At 33.3% G+C, this 22,301-nt stretch overlaps 1 protein-coding gene across 1 annotated transcript in view; it reads left to right on the forward strand.

Moving 5' to 3' along the window:
• Window positions 1–21,015: 21,015 nt before the first annotated feature.
• Window positions 21,016–22,301, forward strand: part of LOC126746343 (kinesin-like protein KIF23) — a 79,254-nt gene continuing 77,968 nt past the window's right edge. Inside the window, exon 1 of the mRNA XM_050454564.1 lies at window positions 21,016–21,810. Within this exon, the coding sequence (XP_050310521.1) occupies window positions 21,239–21,810 (572 nt within the window). The 5' untranslated portion in view covers window positions 21,016–21,238. The remainder of the gene's footprint in view (window positions 21,811–22,301) is intronic.

Here is a 22,301-nt window from a genome sequence, read left to right on the forward strand (position 1 = left end):
AATAATGTTTCCACTTTTGAATGAAGCATAACAATTTTGGAGGTGTCAGCCTGCATTTCTAAATTTAAATCCGTAACTAAAAGTAAGACATGATTCAAAACAAGCAAATACATTTTTTAAAATACATCTTAAAACATTGTACTCGTGAACTCCGCAGAGTTAATATTTTTCTCTGGATTTGTTAAGACCTCGTTTTGAAAAAAAAGTTTTAAAGCATCCCATTGTTCTAGCACTTATTTACAACTGCAATTAAAGAAAGCCAGCGAGTCTGGGTGGGATGTAATAATTTATGCTCTACTGAAAATACTTATAACTCTCGCGGAGCAATCTTTCAGGTAACTTAGCACATTCATAAGATGCACACCGTTCAAAGGAATGACAACTACACTTTAAAATAAATAAATTTGATATGTCATTCTGCAAAAATGTACACAATGAGTGTCTATCCATCATTGTGTTCGTACCGTCACTGCCAAATCAATCAATCAATGCTTTATTATCATAAAATTTAAAATTTTGTCGACAAAGCTATTATTTAAATAAATCATACAAACAAAATATACACAAAGACAAAACAAAATATTACAAATATATAAAAATAAAAAATACAACAAAACATAACATACAAAAAACTTAACAATTTTATAAATTGTTTAGGTCACATTTCCTTAAAATCTATAAAATATATATACATTCACTTGTATACAAAGTCGGCAAAAGGCAGTTGTTTACAAAAACATTATTAGCAAACTACTAATTTGTTTATATAATATACGAATATTATTTATGTACATTATCATAACAACATAAACAAATTTACCAGTGTTTAGGAAGCGCGTGCTTAAAATTACATAACATTAATTATTAAAAAATTAAAAAAAGTCGTTTACTGTGTATAAGGCTCTCTCCAGCAAGTATGATTTCAGAGCTTTCCGAAATTTGGAAAAAGTTGTTATTGATTTGATTTCAAATGGGAGATGATTGTGCATTTTTTTTGCATTGTAAAGAATGGATCGTTTAACTAGTTCTGATCGTGGGGTTGGTAAATAAAGATCGTACTCTGCGTTTCTAAGAGGATAATTGTGAGATGGCCTTTCTGATATATCTGATAAGTGCTTGCGGATTAGGCAGACGGATTCAAATATAAATAAGGAAGGAAGAGTTAGTATTTTAATTTTTTTTAAATATTCCTGGCAGTGAGTTCTGTAATTTAGTCTTAATGAATAGCGTATAGCTCTCTTTTGTAGCTTAAATAAGCGTTCAAATTGAGTCGCACCACACGTACCCCAAAACAGAAGGGCATATCGGAGGTGCGACTCAAACAGGGCATAATAAACTGTTATAGCCGTTGCCAAACTTAGCTCCTTGGATACTGATCTCAGAGCAAAACATGCAGAACTTAATTTTTTGGATAAGTAATCGATGTGGATATCCCTTTTTAAAGAGTTGTCTACCATCAGTCCCAAGAACTTTACGGAATCAACGACCTCCATTCTGTTGTTATTAATTACAAAAGATTGCAACGCACCGCTAAATGATAATACTCTAGTTTTTGAGACGTTAAGGCACAAGAGATTTGAATCGCACCACGATTTAATGGTGACTAGGTCACGAGATATGGTTCTAGGAAGAGCCACCATATTTAAGTTGCTCCAAGAAAAACTAGTATCGTCCGCAAAGAGACAAATTTTACCATTTATGTCCAGATTAGCAATATCATTTATAAATAGAAGAAACAAAATAGGGCCTAGAACTGAGCCCTGAGGTACCCCGCATTCTATTGGCTTGCACGAAGACGTCATCGAATCAACCCTAACAAACTGATTCCTGTTGTTCAGGTATGACATGAACCACTCGAGAGGTGTTCCTCTAATTCCATAGTGCTGCAATTTATTAATTAGGATATTATGGTTTACACAGTCGAAAGCTTTAGAGAAATCACAGAAAATTGTTGCTGTAGAGAGATGGCTGTTTAGGCTGGAGTATATATTATTAAAGAGGGACAACATAGCATCATTGGTGCACTTGTTACTTAAGAATCCGAACTGATGCGGGATTATAATTTTATATTTAAGCAAAAAGGATAAAAGTCGTTTCTTTACCAGTCTTTCAATAATCTTCGATAATGTTGGGAGAAGTGCAATTGGGCGATAGTTCGAACATTGATCCTTCTCGCCCCCTTTATGTAAAGGAATAATAATTGCCGTCTTAAGGCAGCTTGGAAAGATTCCAATTTGAAGAGACATATTAATCAAGTTGGTAAGATGGTTTAAAGTGATATCCGGGAGATTTGAAAACATTTTGAGCGTTAGACCATCAGCCCCAGATGAAGATTTGTTTTTAATGTCTTTTATTGTGCTGCGTAGTTCTTCTAATGCTATGGGTGTAAGAAAGAAATTATGTAAATTCTCATTAGCGAGATATGAGAGAGGATCGTGGGAAGGAGTTACGGTATTCATGAGATTTTTGGCTACATTTATAAAGTAGTTGTTTAAGTTATCCGGTGAAGTGGGGATTGTGATAGATGGAGAAGCCTTATCCCTTAATTCATTAACAATAGACCAAGTTTCCTTACCAACATTTGCAGAATTAGACATCCTTTTATTGTAATAGAGGTCCTTGGCTGCCTTTATTGTTTTATGGTAAATTTTTTTGTACAACCTTACGTAATCGTGGAAGAACACACTGTCTGAGAATTTTAAGTGTGATAAGGAGCGTATATTTTTAGAAGACAAGCGTAAGCCTTTAGTAGACCATGGTTTTTTTTTGTTTAATTTTGATGGGTCTAAGAGGAAATGAGTTGGAATCAGACAGTGACTTTATAAATCGAGAAAACTCAGTGTTAACATCATCAGATAGGAAATCCCAGTCCGTTCTTAGACATAGATTTTTGAAATTTAGGAAATTTTTTTCCCCAAAGATACGGCACATTTTACGCGGGACTCTTTTATTTTTGTGATTTAGAGAAAATTTTGTTAACACTGCTTCATGATCGGAGAAACCTGAGTTAAAGACAGTTAAATCAACGAGTTCCGGATCAAAGGTTGATACGACGTAGTCAATGATACTAGAGCTAGTTTTAGTTATTCTGGTTGGGGAGTTAATATGCATAACCATCCCAAATGAATCAAATATGGACTGAAGGGATTCCTTAGCAGCACACACACTGAAGAAGTCAATATTAAGATCGCCACACAAGATTAATTTGCTTATTAAGGGCAGGGATTCTAGCAAGCTTAATAATTTTTGGCAGAAAATGTGCACGTCCGCGTCAGGTGTTTTGTAAATACAAACTATATAAAGGTCAAGGGTATTATGATAGACGATGGAAAATTCGAATACTTTTTCAGATAATAAATTATCAAATTTTGTGACCGCGGAAAAATCGTTGTTAGTGGACATTATCATAGTACCCCCATGAGATAAATTACTTCTATTATATCTAGCTAAAGTGGTATAGTTTTTAATAAATACAGGCTCATCAGTCTTTAACCAATGTTCTGTTATGGCAACAATATGTGGAAAGTTTAGCTCTTCCAATAAAAGATGTAATTCGTCTGTTTTATGTCTTAAGGACTGAATGTTAATGAGGAATATATTAAGCTTGCTAACGTCCATTTTTTTAGAGGGTGCTTGATCCTCTATTCGCGTCGTTTTATTTAAAAATTTTTTGACTTAGTTGGAGAAAAATAATTAGTTTGACCTTCTCTAATTTTCTGGAGCGTCTTTCGTAATTTTCTGGAGAGTCTTTCTGAAGAGAAGAAGATCCAAAGGCGGAGAGGTCTGCTTCAATTTCAGCCGAACCAATACCATAGGCATTATGAAACCGACAGTATAATTTTCTCAGGGAGTCCATGTCAGTGGGAAGTCCTTCTGCGGCAAGCATTAGTTTAATGCTAGTTTTCATGTGCCCTTCAAAGCATGTACTCGCCGGCAGGTCGTGGAGGTATGCCAGGTAGAGCCTTAGTGATTTTAAAATTGAAGGGTCCCTCAGTCTGGCCAATAGGTAACGGCTATTCTCAGGATCAGAATTTTGGGACAGCCTCACTATTGGCGGAGTCAACGGATCCATAAAAGGCTCGTCTTCGTTCATCGTTTTTTTTCCAAAACCTACCATACTTTTCGCATAATCCACATTATTCTATTTAAAAAAATCTTTTATTAAATTGTATAGTATATCGGCAGTGCCGCTTTGATGAATAGGCAAAAGAGTCAAAAAAGCGTCCCGCATATGCTGATTCTGATCTAAATATTGAGCAATTAAACACAAATGTTTTGTACAACCCAAATCCGTGCTTTCATCTACAATTAAAGACAACTTACTCTCCCTAATAACTTGTAATCATTTTTTAAAATTACTGTTACCAATTGCATTATTTAAAGGACGAAATGCACAGCTGTGCATACTATGTCGTCCTTCCTAATAAAAGCATTTTTGCGATTTGCAAGTCAGGGCATACAGCTTGAACTAATTTCGGCAAATGGACATTAAACGACAAATTGTGTTCGGCCACAAACGATGCAAGGCGTATTTCGCCTTTTTTGCATATTATATGTTTGGTAGTTTGCTCGTGCCGCATAATTCCGATAATTCCACCTATATAGTCTTTGTGGTAATATTTGCAATAAAAATAATTATTGCCCTTGGCACTTTTTTTTACCCACACAATTTTTTTTTCCCAGTTAGTGTTATAGTTTTGGGTATACCGTTTTTTTTTGTCTTTCTCTTATCTTCCTCGCTATCAAGTTCAGAATCTCTTTTATCTGAAGTTAGAATAAAGTAAGACTATTCCTTTATTGTGCTATAGATTTAGATAAAATTAAACAAAGATAATAAGAATTAACTAATACTAAAAATAATAAAAAATTAAATTACCTACTATAGACACATACCTACGTCTGTGTATTTTGTATGTGTGTAGTGAGTAGTCACTAGTCAGTGTAGTATATATTTACCAGTCAAAAAATCCCCAATGGCTTAAGGGGAAGCCCATCGGTGCGGCCAATACAATGAATACATTTTCTGAAATGTAAAAGCATACCGCAAGATGCCGCAGTCTTAAAGTGAAATTGTTTTATGAGGAAATGACGAATAAATATTTTTTTATGAGAGACATTATACTTTAGGAATTGGCTTATTATTTATATTAAGCATATTATTATTTTTACGTAATGTTTAATGAAATATGAAAATTCTCAAAAATCCGTAGATCTACGGATAAAGCCGTAGGGTTGGCAACACTGGCTGTGAGTATTCCTACAGCCATGACTGTTGCTATGAAATTATCAAAATATTAAAAAAAAAAGTGAGTTTCGATTAAAATTATATTTCAGCGCTTCGTTATCGAGTCACTAAATTAGAGTAGATCCCATCTTGACGAGAGGCTTTGATGGGGTTTTGAAAGACTTAAGTTTAAGAATAGTGTATCAAAGTTCAAGTCTAAAAGTTCATGGTCTATCAAGTAAAAATAAAGACCAAGTCCGGGATCTATGAGATTAATTGCAACGATTGTGATAACAAATACAGGGTGGCTAACTAAGAATGCGAGGTACTATATCTCGGAACGTACTCACCGCAGAGGCTTGCGGTAAAAAATATTATTACTAAAACGACTAAGGGAAAAATCTGGAAAATATTTTTAAGTTTCTAAAATGATCGCTAGGGGGCGTAACTGCCATCTTGAATCTAAAAAAGTAAAGTTTTTGTAAATTTCGATACATTAACCTAACAAAAAAATTCTTGATATTTAAAGTCGAGGAGAATCTGAAACTTTTTTATTCGACAGTTTTTGTTGTATCTCTGAAAATAAAGTGGTGGGGAGGTATTCAAATGTTTCCGTAAAAAGCACCCTGTATCTTAAAAATGGCTTTAACATAATGGAATCGATGAGAATAAAAACAGTACAAGTCCAAAATTTGACATTTTCATCTGTCATAGCCATTTCGTTTTAAATACAAGGCCGCATCGAATGAGTATAAGAACAATACTATACTGGGATTTTAAATTACGATTTGACACGATTACTCGATATGACTGATTCTAAATAAACGTTTCAATCGTGAGTGTCTTGCGGATTGCCTAGTTTTTAACGATTTGTCGACGACATGTTTGGGTATATCGTATGCACCAGACGATATATCTTCTTCCTTATTTGATACGTGCATAATGTCTCACCATCCTCTTTTAAACGTATTTGTTTCATCGAGTGTTTATCAGGTTTTCATTTGTTTGTCAAGAAGCTTTCTTAAACCCAACAACTAATAAATCTAATTCAACCCTATATTTTCCACAACATCCTGTCAATAATAGAGGCAGAGGACATAGAGTTACCATTGAATTAGCAGTTCTAGTATATCAAGATTTTATGCCACAGGTTGTTATCAAAGAAGCATTGGACAAGATTTTAATTTTGGAATTAGCGAAACTACTGCAAGTGGTTGGATCCATAAAACTAGGTTAATCACCTTGGTGCCCGATTCATTAATTTTTCAAATACAAGAGATGAGAGGCAACTTAATAAATTAAGATTTATAGAGGTCCAATTTTCCTGGTGAGTAGTATTCAATGAAAACTAAATGACGACTAAAATAAACGACTACTAGGTGGCCGCCATTTTGCGTGATTGTGTTCTTTCGATGTTGGTCACTCTGACAAATTTCAGTTGTGCCAATTGTAGGGAAACAAAACAATTAAAGTTTTTGAGAGGTTATGTTTACAAATCGAAAGTTACATTTAGTTAAGAATTTAAGATAGTTGCGTTAGATTGCGTTAGACTTAGATTTTTCTTCTACTTCTTTAAGAGTTTCGTTAAAATTTATGAAAGAAAGTAATCCTCACCTAAAATAAGACAAAGTTTCAATTAACATGGGATAGATGCATGCACTTTAAAATATTTGTTTTATTATTCTGGTAATCTTGAATCTTCTAAATCCTAATACCATGAAAAATGTTCATTGAAATTTTTGCTTATATTTACTTAACAAATTCAGTTAAAAACACTTTTATTTTCTTTATATTTTTACTATTATGACTTTTATTTTCCTTCTATGTACAAGTACAATACAGGGTAGTGTTGTACTGTAAATCTTTAAAAACTATGGAAACATAAATATTCAAATAATAAACAAATAAACAAATTTTAGTTGTGCCAATTGTAGGGAAACAAAACAATTAAAGTTTTTGAGAGGTTATGTTTACAAATACAAAATAGAAAGTTACATTTAGTTACAGACTTCCGCGTCATCCTTCACCTAGTCAACACGTGGTCATTCTATTCCTTCCCTATCCTTTGGATTCCTTTCCTAAACCCTTTCCTACCCCTTGCCGTTGGATATAACGTGCCTTTAAGAAGTAAATTTAGTGAAAGTATCAATCCCACTTCCGCGTCATCCTGCACCCAGTCTCAACACGTTCTTTCCTTTCCTATCCTATGGAACCCTTCCTAGACCCTCTCCTGCCCTTGCCCTTTGCCAGTGGTAGCTGAACCTATTCCCGCCCGTAGCCAGGCCGGATGATGCCGGATGCATCGTAGGGGAGGCGTCACCGTGCATTTCAGCATTAAAAATTGTGAAAATATCGATTCGGGGAACAGGGTACATACCTGGTACCTGGTAGATTGCCTCGTAGCAGAAGCCATTAAAACCACAAACCAAACCAAACCATACATTTAGTTAAGAATTTAAGATAGTTACGTTAGATCTGTGATCTTTCTTGTACCTTAAGAATTTCGTTCAAATTTAGGGGAGTGTAAGGCAAAATGGCATACTTTGTGTTTAAGACCGCATAATTTTTTTTCAAAAAAAAATGTTTAACCCCTTATTCTAATGTTTAAAATATTATTGGTATATGTAAACTATATATGAAAAAGTTTAAGACTAAAAGCAGGTCATGTTCACCCGAAATAAAATATTTAACAAATACCTCAAAGTGTCATTTTGCCCACCACTGTGTAGGCAAGATAACATAGGCAGGTATGCCAAATGAGATACATATTCATAATGACATTAAATTTCAAAACAAAAAATATGTACGGTTTAAAACATTTATTAAACAAATGTATATAAAGTAGACTTTTAATGAAAACAAATAAAATCATAAAGAACAAAAGGAAAACATTATTCTAAAGATTCCACTCTTTAAAAAATACATTTGCTTAAACTAATCTTCTTAGTTTTTTTTGACACATCTGCGCAGTCAGTGTGAGCCCACATTTTGCAGAGTTGGCATTTTATCCATTGCTCCTTGGACCTAGATCTACTGAAAACTTCATTGCAGTAGATGCACGCTGGATCATCCTCGTCCTCTGATTCATTTCCAAAAGGTTCAAGTTCTTCATCTGAATCATGAAAAACTTGTTTGGTAACCCGGGCTCGATTACTTTTCCTGACTTCTCTTTCTCTTTTTTTTATTTCGAATTCTTTTAACTCGTTTATAAATGGAGAAATTGTTAAGACACTTTGAGACTTTTCTTTATTAATTTTTTTATTGCTATCTTAGCTACAGGTTTGGGCTGTATTTCTTCTAAAATTTTATCTATTTTCAATATATTTGCCATTTTATTTCCGTTATTATTCGAAGTAGGGTGCTTACCGAAAGTTGAACAGCCACTGTCCTTCGAGCATCCGGGTTGGTTATTGTCATCCTTATCATCATTATGTTTGTTAGGTGAATTTTTACCTGCATTTTCAATATCCGTGTTTTCGGTATCCTCAACCAGTGATGTTACGAAACTGGGGGCAAAAAGATGATCCGGAAAAATTTGTGGATTTAGTGGGCAAATACCGGTTGCTCTAAAACCACTAACAGCAATTCCTACAGTGGCTGCTTTATTGTACGCCTTTTCAAACAGTGAAGGAATGTGATACATCGACACTGTCCTCCCAGGAATTACTTTTAACCAGTTCGTTACTTGTTGATCATAATAGGATCCCAGAGGTCCAAAAAATGACACATCTAGTGGTTGAAGTCTATGGGTACAATGCGCTGGTAAACAAAACACCACTACATAATTTTCTTTTGCATATTTTAGGGCACTATAATCCTTGTGACTTGTATGCCCATCCAAAATTAGCAGGGCTTTATTATCGAAAGTGGGTCTAACATATTGAACAAAATGTTTAATCCATTTAAAAAATAATGGTTTTATCATATAGGCAAGTTTATTATACAATTTAAGCGTTCCTTGAGGTGCTCCATCATAAAGTAGTTCATTTTTCTTTTTGGTAGGAAAAATTAAAGCTGAAGGGATATAGTTACCAATGCTGCTTACGCAAATCACAGCAGTTGTATGAAATCCGCGTTCTCCACTTGTTAGTGACCCTACTTGCTTCTTGCCTTTTTAAGCAACAATCTTTTGAGTTTCTTGGACATTGGTTATTCCACTTTCATCCATGTTATAAATCATCGTCGAGTTTATTTTTTCCTTTTTAATTATTTTTTCCAAGTTCTGAAAATATTTTGCTACCTCTTCTTTATTGAAGGCCCGGGCCATGCTGCCGACGTTGCTTTTGGCTTTCTGAGCGATATTGTTGGATGTCTTGACATAAAATCACGAAACCACCCTCTGCTAGCTATTTTTTCACTTTGTTAAACTGGTGTGGCATACCACTACGATCGGCAAGCTCGTATGCAACCGTACGGAGCTCTATTTGTGTTAACCCAAAAAATGTTGACTCTAAATCCAAAATGTGTTCTTATAAAGCTTTTTCCATTTCTTCATTTAAGGATTTTCTAAATCTTTCCAGACTTTTCTTCCCTTCACAAGCGTACAAATTCTTGTTATTATAATGCCTTCGCAGGGTTGCCTGTGGAACATTGAATGCCTTAGAAGCCCTTAACCAACCCATTCTTTTTTCTCGAACTGCCTCAATTGCCTTTTGCATGTCTGCCGTTGACCAGGATTGGCGATTAGATTTTCTGGAGTAGTTAGACACCATTCTAAAACAAAATTCCTGTATTAATGAATAATCAGCGGCACATTCACACTGAAAGGCAAAACGACATACTATGTTATTTTGCCTTTCAAAGGGATATGTGATTTTGCCTCTTGGCAACATTTTTTAAATTATTTCATTAAAATCTATTGAAACAAAACACTATTAAAAAACTACTTCACTACATTAAATACAACCCTATAATGGTTGCAAAACTATATGCAAATGTGAACAGTTTTATTTATATTTAGCCAAAAAGCGACAAAAACGTAATAACATACCTTAATCTTTTCTGCCTGCTCCAACACGTGTAAACAAAAACTTTTTTTGACAAGCACTACAACCCTGCTTGATGGCCGGACCATTACTAATAGCACAGAACACAAATATAGAGAAATGTGTGTTGCCTAATGAACAGACAGAAATTCTGTTGACAGCTTTATTGACGTTGTTGACAAAGACGGGGGCATCCATCTTGGGTGGCGTGAAATTTAAGTTTGATCTATTGCCTGGTATTTAAATTTCAAGTAATCTGCAGTTGCATTACAAAGTTGATGCGTTAACTGACGAGTGATGAGATATATTTAAATAGAATTTTATTTTATTAAAAAAAAAACAATATACTTTTACATTTTACATTTAGAAACCCTCATTTAGACATCCCTCATCATTTTAATCAAGAATTAACACATCAACTAAAATATTATTTAATTTAAATTGGTTCTCAAGACATTGCTTATTTAAGATGATTTCTGTGACTGATGAATATCTTAATCTAGATGAAGACAAGGAAAAGGAAATACTTCATATTTTCCCAGTGAAGGTTCAAGAATTAAAACTGAATTGTAAAAAAAAAGTTAAATTGAGAACAGTGTCATAGATATGTCCAAAATAGGATTAAATCTATAATTATATCCTGGAAAATGATAATACATCCAAGATACACCTAAACATTATTAGAAAACACTTAGGTATGTCATAATTGAAATTTACCCGTCTCCTGCTCTATGTAGTTGCACGATGATTCGATGTTGGCACGTTTGTAAAATAATGTATCAACCCAGAACTCAAAAAAACTACAAAAAGCTATAAAATTACTTAAAAACTTTAATTAAATTGGAAGAAAATCACGAGGCTTGGCTTGTTATCCACCCAAAGAAAACTTAAAAAAGACAATCGTCAAATACGACAGTTAAAATGTCACTATTGTCATATTTGATGTACGTCAAAAATTAGACAATCAGAATCAATCGGCCATCTTGGGTGGCAGACTATTCCGCCCCGCCACATTCAACCTTCATACCGGTGACTAATAAGTCGCTAGGGGCGCCTTTAGAGGGGGGGCGAGGGGGGGCGGCGAGTTGGTTTACCTCTGGTAAAAAACGTATATTTTTTAAATAACATATTCGAATATTTTTTAATTTCCACCGGATTAAGTAAACACAATATAATGTATAATTGCATTTATATATATATATATATATATATATATATATATATATATATATATATATATATATATATATATATATATATATATACTTACTTAAGGATTAATTTCATAGTAGGTACTATTACGAATTTTCATATTACCTTACCATTAGATACATTTAAATAAATATGCTAGGCAAGGGTAGCAGTTTCATTAACGACCTGTAAAAGCAACTGACATTGTTATGATGATTACTCGGGGAATCCCCCGTTCCAAACCTTGAATTACAAATTAATGAAACAAAGCAGGAAAACGGCTTATTTTCTTACAGTGTTTTAAAGACAATTTTTGGCTATTTGTATTTGTTTAATTTCTGTATTTGTATTTCGCCTTTTTGTTATACCTATAGTTGATTTTTATTGAAATTAGCTTTAAATATTAATTGAACTTTGGACAAAAAAATACGCCCCGGTCGGGTACAGGTGAAATGTGTGAGATGTGGAGCAACTTTTAACAGGGACTATAAAAGGACCCATGAACAAAAAATTCATAATGGGGATACAGTGCAAATTAAAAATGTCGGAGCGCTGGACAATCCTTTTGTGATTGCAGCAAAAAAAACAAAAACTTGCTTAAGAGAGAAAGACTCGGAGAAAGATGTTGGTTTGGAATCGCTCAAAGAAGGTAAAAAAGTATTGTATTGATGTATTGTTTTTATATTTAATTATCTTCTTGACTAAAGGAATTTTAAAATTAAAAATGTTGGCTTATTTAATAATTTTTAGGTTGTTCAGTTAAAGAACCTAATTCGACAACTATTGACGAATGCAGCAAATGAAATGCCAAGTCCATAGAGAACTTTAACTCCAATTTAGGTAAATTTATTTATGTTTCGCCCTTACCTACAGTGTGATCCGTTTGTTTACGAAACGCGAACCACCCTTATAAAAAGTTATTTTTTGTCTGATTTGGATCCGATTTTTTTTTATTTTAAAGCTAGAAAAAATGCACCTTCTCACTGAAATTGACTTGTCTTTTAAAAGCTAATGTATAAATTCTTTTTAGGAAAATCCCTAAGTATTATGATTTCATCAAAATATTGTTCATAAAAGACTATCATGGCATCCTTGGCATTTAATGAACTAAATTTAATTTTAGTGAGAAGGTGCATTTTTTCTACCTTTAAAATTAAAAAAAAATCGATCCAAATTGGACAAAAAATAACTTTTTATAAGGGTATTTCGTAAACAAATGGGTCACACGACTGTATATTAATTAGAGTTTTTTTAGAAAATATGGTTATTGATGAAGACGCTGACGTTTGTAATATTGATCTACAAGAGGCAAGTACTTCTTATGAAATGCAGCACTCAGGTAAATATTTTTCTTACACAAAATTTATTTCCTAAGAAATAAACATTAGCATCTTAATACAACGATACGGTATGTCAATTTTTTACGTGTTTACCAAAAAAAAATTTCGATCTAGAACGACATCTTAAAACCACTGATTTTTTATCAAAAAACCCTAGATAAATAGTATTGATTTTCTAATTTAAAAAAAAGTCAAATTTTTGAAAAGATTATTGGCAATAATTCTTAAACGGGTTAATTAAAACTATATAGTAATAGGTATTTGATTAGTTGCAGATTTTAGTGTTCTTTAATAAACCTTAATACATTTTTTACCTAAAATAATTAGGGGAGCCAATATTTGACCCCCTTAAATATTAGTAATATTACATGGGTTTTCCTATGTCCCGCATGGCGATAGAACATCCTATAAATTTACATATATAATTTTTTGTAGAGGTTCAAGCTGATATGCCAGAAACCAAAGTCACACTTGAAGAAGATGATATTTCAACTGTCAAACTTTCATCATTGTGGCTAGAATGCGTGGGGAAGCTAGCCTTCTTGGTAGAAAATCTTAACGAAGCAGCAAAAATTTTAGATAAAACCAAAAATAAGGAAATTGTTGAAGAATACTTTTCCGTCATAGAAATGAGTGAAGCGGCTGATCAAATACTGGAGGGCACCAAAAACTTAAGAAATCACTGCCAAACATATTTCCAAAATTTTAAAGAATCCAATTCTAACCTAAAACATCAATTTAATTGACGATAAAATAAAAGAAAATGTATGTTTAGAGCATGATCCTGGACTACGGCAATCAGTAAAATCTGCGGAAGAAAGAAATTACCTTATTTAACTAGGACCACACCAACCGCGTTTACATTTTTTCCCTAGTGATGGCCACAACAGATTTAATCCACATTGGTATAGTGATTTTGAATATCTTGAGTATAGTATTGCAAACGATTCGGCTTATTGCTTTATTTGTTCCCTTTTCCCCAATGGTCCTGGACGGGATAAGTCAGAATCTTCATGGGTAAAAGGTGGCGTTCGAAACTGGAGAAAAATGAAAAGCGCTGGAGCAAATAAAGCCGGCAAACTTCAGCAGCACTTTAATTCGATAGCTCACAAGTCGGCTTTATTGGATTATTGTACTTTTTTAAAAACATATCAGCATGTTAATATTTTGCTTGATCGTAAAAAAAGGAATCTCATTATCGAGGAACAACGCATACTCAACCAGAATTCAAAGGTCATCGAAATTATGCTGGATACTTGCAGGACTATGGCAAAGCAAGGGATAGCTTTCCGCGGACATGATAATGAAAGTGGAAACTTCGTACAAATCATTAAACTTATATCTCGCCATAATCCAGTACTTAAAAAGTGGTTAGATGAGTCAAAATTGCGGCCATATCATACAAGCTACTTAAGTGCAACATCGCAAAATGAATTTATAGGGCTGTTAGGAAAGCAAATTCAAAAACAAATTGTACAGGAAGTTAATAATGCCCCATTTTTTACTGTTATGGCAGATCACACTCCAGACTCATCTAATAAAGATATATTATCAGTAGTCATAAGGTACGTGGATAATAATGGTAGCCCTCAAGAGCGTTTGCTGTCGATTCTAGAAGCAAAAGATAAAAGTGGTGAAGGTACGGCAAACGATATTTTCAGGTGCTTGACAAATTGTAGTATAGATGTATCAAAATTATCTTTTCAATCCTATGATTTTGCGTCTTCGATGTCAGGTAAATTTAAAGGCACTCAGCAGAAACGATCTGATTTAATTGGCTACAATATACCGCATATTCCTTGTCAAGCCCATCGTACCAATACCGCCCTTGAACACTGTGTTGCAGCTAGTTCCATTATCGCTGAAACTTTTAACGTTTTACATGAATTGTATGTTTTTTTCTCTTCTAGTACCAAGCGATTCCAGCGTCTTAAAGAAGGGCTAGATCAAATTGAAAACTCACTTCTACTAAAAAATTTGTCAAAAACCCGTTGGACAGCTAGAGCGGAAAGCATCAAAGCTGTAATTATCTCATTTGAATCGATTATTAACGTGCTGCAAATTATTAGTATTGACATAACTTTGGATGCTGAAAGTAGGGCAACTGCAATAGGCTTATATAAGCGATTACTCTCTTTTGATTTTATTCTCATTTTACATTTCTTAAAAATAATATTTTACAAAATGAAAATTGTAACGGTAACTTTAGAAAAAGATGACTTAAATATTTTGGATGTAGTGGAAACAGTTTCCTCAACTACAGCTGTGCTTAGAAAAATGCGAAATGATGATATGGAAATCGACAACCTTATTGAAAGTTCAAAAGTGTTTTCTGAAAAATTAGGTGTATCGCCGTTAGAAGATTTCAATCGTCACCATCGACGACGATTGAAACCAAAAAAAAATGATGATAATAGGGACACCGAATGTGTTTTTTCTTTAAACAGTTTTTTTAGAAAAGAATTTAATTTAGTCTTGGACACCTTAATCAACTTTCTTCAAAATAATTTGGCAACCGTTCTGAAAAATATTGAAGGGTTTTCTAAATTGTTTTCTTTTCCACTTTCAACAAATAATATTAAAATGTGTAATGTATTGCTAGTTCTTAATCTATTTCCTCCACAACACAGGCCCGATGAATTTGCCTTGTTATCCGAGTTGGAAGTGTTGCTTGACCTATGCATTAAAAACGAGGTAGATACTATGCAAAAAGTAATGGAAATAGCTGAAAAATATAAACCTGCTTTGAAAGTTGCATACCGTTTATGTCAAGTAATTTTAACAGCTGGATATTCAGTGGCTACTAATGAACGAAAATTTAGTCTCTTAAAACACATTAAAAGTGTTGGTCGTTCAACTATGGGTAACGAGCGTCTTGACTACTTAATGAGTTTGTCTAGTGAGAAAGACATATGTGACCTAATTAATATTAAAGATCTTGCTGTGCAATGGAGCAAATTAAAAAAGAGAAAAATTAAAATAAATTAAATCAGAAATAGATAATTTTAGTTTTATTTACATGTAGGGTACCTACTTTTTAATTAACTTTTAGTTATAATACCTCGATTATCATTAAATAATTATTTATTATACATCACATATGTATACTTTTTATTTGAGTATTAAAAATTTCCCAATAGAAATAAAGTATCCGCATTAAAAAAAATGTTTTTTTAATTTAGTTGGGTTTTTTAACTTAACTGCCCCCCCCAATCACAAGTGCTTAGAAACGCCCCTGTAAGTCGCATCCGCGAGTAAGCTTATAGTAATTGGGTACAGTGTTGCCGAATATATTTAAAATCTCCGTAGAATGTGAAAGTATGTCATTTTGCCTAATATGCCATTTTGCCTTACACTCCCCTATGATAATCCTAACCTAATGACAACAGAAGGCTAATGACACAAGAAGACATACAGTTTCAATTAACTTGGGATAGATGCATGCACTTTAAAATATTTGTTTTATTATTCTGATAATCTTGAATCTCATAAGTCTAAAGTTAAACTTGAATCTTATAAATCCTTATAAATTACCATGAAAATGATGATCTTAATTTAAATTTTTGCTTGTATTTACTTAAGAAATTCAGTTAAGAACACTTTTATTTTCTTTCTATTTTTACTATTACGACTTTTACTTTCCTTTTATGTACAGTGTTTCCACATTAATAGGTACAACAATCTATAAAAATCAAAATATTAATGATTTTATGAGGGTTTGTAATTAGCAAGGGTTTATATATTAAAAATAAACTCTATATATATTTTTCTATCATAAACAACACAGACAGACAATTAATAATAATTCGGTTTTAAGAAACAATGAACCAAATACGTTTAATTAAATAAGGATGCTACATTATCCATCTATTAAATAAGGAGGAAGCTATATCGCCTGATGCAGACGATATACCCAAGCGCGTCGTTTACAAATCGTCAACAGCTAGGCACTCAATTGAAAATGTTATTTGGATCAGTCATATCGAGTGATCGTGTCGAGTCGTGATTTTAGAATCCCAATGATGGTTTAAAAACAATTTCAATAAAAAAAATTAATTTAGTTCGTGACAGGTCACACGTCAAATGTCAGCGTCGTCAACTTCATTACCGGCAACACTAAAAAATGTTCAGAGGGACCAACATCAAAAGGACACAACCACTTTAAAAATGGTGGCCTAGATATCGATTTGTATCACATGGTCGAAGCCTGAGAGATCTTGATAAGATCCTCGTGATTAAGAGTGCACTCGGTCAAATTACAAAAAATAATGAGTTACGCGGTACTGGAGGCTCGACTCACTCTGACTGAGACCTAGAGTCCTTTTTATGTGACGCGCTACGCAGTACAAGAGACTCGAATCCAGATTCTTGCCAGAGAGGCCCTGCCCTTTCAGAGATAGGCACTAAGATAGAAGACAACGAGAATGTCTTATAAAATGTCTCAGATTTATATTCAAATCGATGAAGAGGCATTGGATGCAGACATCTTAGCTTGCCTTGGAGAAGATTCTCCCGAAAAAGCTACATTTGGACCAAAAATACACACTGCTCTGGCACAGCGTTGGGATAACTTATTATCAAAGGTAAAGAGGAAAAATAGAATTTATACCAAAAAAACCCGCCACCAGAAAACCTCCCAAATCTAAAATCTCCAATTCTTAACAGTGATATGCCAACCAATATAATGCCCCCTCTACCCTTAAAAAAAGGATAAATTCTATTCACAAGACCAAAACCAGCTTAATGTGGGAATTTCAGCTTTAGGGGTGGCCTTTACCTCAATCTTATCACACAAGGGGGAGGAGGGAAGAGAGACCAAAAATATTGACCTTAAGCGATTGTGGCAGATTATTAACTGACCTACACCATGGTCTATCGGCGACTAGGAGGGGTCAGATTACTCCTATTTTTAGTAAAAATATTAAAGACATTGGTTATATTATTGTATTATTTAAATTTAAATACCCCAATTGACAATTTTCTATTTGGTACAGATTTTTCTGAGCAATTCAAAAATGCTAAAGCTATAGAAACATCTAGTAAACAACTAAAGGTTTTCATAAACTCAGAAGCCATTAAAACTCAACCCTTTAAAAACTCAGAGTCCCTACTCCGTCCTCCGGCAGAGTTTTAATCTTCTCCCAAAGATGCTAACATCATTTGCGCTGCTGCACTTGTCGTGAGTAAAATAAAGAGTTTTGGTTAGTGATAAAACTGCCTCGTAATTTGTCCCAAGCTTCCAACCTTAGCACAGTCCTAAAAAGATAAGTTTAAAAGAAAATGAAAATGGTGTAATTGGGCCCCCTATGACATAATTTTAAAAAAAGTAAATTTTAAGATTTTTTATGTAAAAAAACCTTTTTCAAATTTTGTTAAAAACGAAGAATAAATGCTAAATTTATGGCCAAAATTCAAAAAAATTATATTAAGTTTATCACCCTGTATCTTGTCTTTGACTTTCGGAGTAGGAAGAATTAACTACATCTTATTCTTTTAAAAAGAATCTGCTGTTATATTATTTACCATTATGTATGAGACACCCTTTATAAGAAAACTTACATCTTTTCTTAAAATTCTTGAGTTCATATACCTAGTTGTATCTGTCGTATAATAACAAAAATTATACAGTGCTTTCATTTCAAAACAATCCACCCTTAATAACTTTCTTAAAAAAAAAAAAAAGAACACGTTTAATTATGCATTTACTGAAGTAAGTTCTGTCAATCACCTCCTCACCTCCAGCTAACCTCACTTTAATATGTCAAATGGGAACCCCCATCGTGTGATACATCATAGTAAGCAGCGTAAAATTCTCTATTTAACGGTACCAAAAAAAAATGAAATCGGTAAATGTGTAAGCAAATAGTTAGTTAAAATGTCTAGAAATAATGAATATTTTATTTACGCCAAACTTTGGTATTTTAAATGAATACTTTTAGTGTGGTACCTACATCATTTTAAAATTCTTACATTTTTTATAATAGATCATCAAAAAAAATACAAGCAATTTAAAAGTTAAAATGTGTGGTAACAAACAGTACATTTAGTTCAAGCAAATTATTTATTTTTTTAAGTAAAGAATGTGTACCGTTATTTGCGAGAAAAAAGAGTGTCTTCAAATTTTTTGCAAAAATCTTTGCAGTCTTATAACTTTGTATGTGTATTTATTTCACTTATATTTTTTGCGAAACCTACCTAATAGGTACAAAAAAACACTGCAATATCTTACATTTTTAAGGCGTTTAAAAAGCAGGCAATTTATTATTGTTAAAACTGTCAGTTTGACGCGTGCAATTTTTCAATTTTAGTTAAAACAGTGAGTTAATAAAATGGTGTATACGCTAGCCGAAAGAATAGAAATAATTTTCCTTTATGGAGCTCAAGATCGGTGTGCTCGCAGAACCGCGAGAGCATTTAATGAAAGGTATCAAGATAAAAACGTGAGCCATAAATACGTATTAGAATTGATACGAAAATTTGAAGAGACGGGATCGATTTGCAATAAGAAAAAATATGAAAATAGAGTTGTGGATGAAGCATGCCAAGTTGAAGTACTAGGACAATTTGCTATGGATCCAACTTTGTCTATACCAAAGGCCGCAAAACTAACAAAAAATATTTCCACTGGTTCTGTACAGTTAAAAAAAAATAAGTTCTTTCCTTATAAACTGCATATTCTTCATGAACTCGGAGAAGATGATTTCGATAGGAGAATTCAATTTTGTGAAGTGATGTGACAGCGAATTGACGACGATCCCCATTTATTGAAGAACATTTGCTTCAGTGACGAATCGACCTTTTTTTTAAATGGCCTGGTGAACAGACATAACTGTAGATACTGGGATAATGAAAATCCGCATGTTTTTCGGGAAGGTCATACCCAATATCCCCAAAAAATTAATGTTTGGGCAGGAATTTATGGGAATGAAATAATCGGGCCATTTTTTTTTAAGAAAATTTGACTGGCGAAATTTATTTAAACCTTTTAGAAAATGCAATATACCCTTCCATCATCCAATCTATGGAAAATCAAGTAGATCAACATGGTGCTATATTATTGAATGAAAATAATATACATTTTCAGCAGGATGGAGCTCCCGCGCACTACACTTTGGTAGTTCGAGAGTGGCTTGATGAAAATTTTCGAGAAAAGTGGATTGGCAGACGTGGTGCAATCGAATGGCCTGCGCGGTCTCCGGACCTAACCCCACTAGACTCTTTGGGGTACTTAAAAAGCAAAGTTTATAAAACCCCACCTGAGAGTATTGAGAATTTAAAAAATAGAATATTTCAAGAATGCAGAGAAATTAGCGGGCAGACCCTTGCCAATGTTCGTAAGGAGTTTGAAAATAGGCTTTTTTATTGTCTTGCTAATAACGGCGCGCATTTTGAACATTTAATAAAATAAATTTGTTAAACTAATTAAATTTGTTTTTCTACCCTACCGATTTACACTTTAATTGCTTCTTGGTTGATCAATTTTATTTTTTTTTCCAACCATTGATACCATAATGAATGCCCTTTAAAATAATGTATCACACCATGGGGTAGCCATTTGACATACCAAAGTTTGGCGTAAATAAAATATTCATTATTTCTAGACATTTTCGCTAACTATTTGCTTACACATTTACCGATTTCATTTTTTTTGGTACCGTTGAATAGAGAATTTTACGCTCCTTACTATGATGTATCACACGATGGGGGTTCCCATTTGACATATTAAAGTGGGGTTAGCTGGAGGTGAGGAGGTGATTGACAGAACTTCAGTAAATGCATAATTAAACGCCCCTTATCTAATATGAAGTGGTTTTTTTTTTTTTTTTTTTTTTTTTTTTTAAGAAAGTTATTAAGGGTATATTATCTAAGTTATTAGGGTCTATTATATATACACTGTATATTAACGTGTAAATAAAAAGTTCTAAATTTATCATTACCTACATAATCCATTTACAAAATTATTCAAGAGATATACCAGAAAGGATAAAAGACCGAGAATGTTAATTTTTTTAAAAAGAAAACTAAAGGTTGTTTTGATAGAATAAGAACCAAAAACAAAGTCTCTAGATAACACGAAAAATTCTATTATTGGTTTTCGTTCCCGGGCAATTGTGCAGCGGCCTTAAGTTTTATGTATGTGTAGACATCATGGATCGCTAGTTGACATGTATGCTGCGTTCGTGGCTGCTCGTTAGCAACCAATGAGAAGCTTGCTTCAACATGTATGCAAAAGCACCATTAAGTTATCTGTCAAATGTGTCAAGAACGCCAAATTTTAAAATACCCGATTTCAAATAAATAACGAATGTAGATAAATATTAAAATACTGGAAGTTCGAAGAAATTGTTATATTTGTAAAAGTAGTTTTCAGCAGAATTTATATGCTAATATCATCTGAAATTCATTTGATTGATACTTATCTAGTTTTCACCAAACGCGTCGGTTTTGCTCGCTTTTGTTGAAAGAAAAAAAACAAGGCAAATAAACCTTGAAAGAATATGAATTCAGCAAATAGATATAACACTCCCAGTGCCAAACGGCTGAAACGTGAAAAAACCACAGTATCTAACAATTCCAATAGTGACAAAGATCCAGTACATGTGTATTGCAGATTGAGACCCTTAGAAGAGGGATCAGAACCGTCTTCTTGTATTAAAATTTTGTCTGCGAATACCCTGGGTTTGTATACACCCGAATCTAAATCGGTCACTAAAGAAGTTCACTACAAATTTAAACATATATTTACTGGGTTTTCTACACAGTCCGAGATTTTTAATCATGTTGCTTATCCCCTCCTGGAGGATGTGCTGAATGGAAAAAATGGTTTATTGTTTACCTATGGAGTTACTGGATCTGGAAAGACATATACTCTCACTGGCAATGAAAATGATCCAGGTATATTACCTAGAACAATTGATACTTTATTTAATTCCATAGAAGGTTACCAGGCTCCTAAATGCGTTATAAAGTCTGATAAAATGAATGGCTTTGAAATACAAGCTGAAGATGATGCTCTTCAAGATAGGCTGCAGGCTTGTAGGAATTATGGAAAAACTCCTAAGGCAAATAGGTAGATATAATTATATATATATATATTCTTTTTTGTAATAAAACTAGTTTAATAGCATCTACTAAATTATCAGGAATAGATCAAGTTGTACAATAATATTAAGCACATATACTCCCTAATTAATAAAAAATTTTCATATCCCATTAATTACCCCTTACCGCCCGTCAGAGGGGTGGTTCACCCTTATGAATTTATAAATAATTTTTTTTTCTATCAGAAAAAAATCGACAATGCTAAGTAGATTAGAATCGTTTTATTATTTTCATTTACTTCCGGTTTTAGTCAATCTTAGAATCAATTTAACCTACCATCAAAGAAAATGGAGTACTGAAAAACATTTAACATTCTTTGACAATGGTTTAGTCCAAAATATTAACTACTACCAAAACTTAAAACCCAAAAGGCAATATGCCGTTACTTGTTTAAACAATATTGTTTAAAGGAATTACTCATTGACGATTATCTGTCACTAAACGACAGGGAACTTCTTT

The sequence above is a fragment of the Anthonomus grandis genome, chromosome 17, assembly GCF_022605725.1.
Source record: "Anthonomus grandis grandis chromosome 17, icAntGran1.3, whole genome shotgun sequence".
In the NCBI taxonomy this organism is placed as follows: domain Eukaryota; kingdom Metazoa; phylum Arthropoda; class Insecta; order Coleoptera; family Curculionidae; genus Anthonomus; species Anthonomus grandis.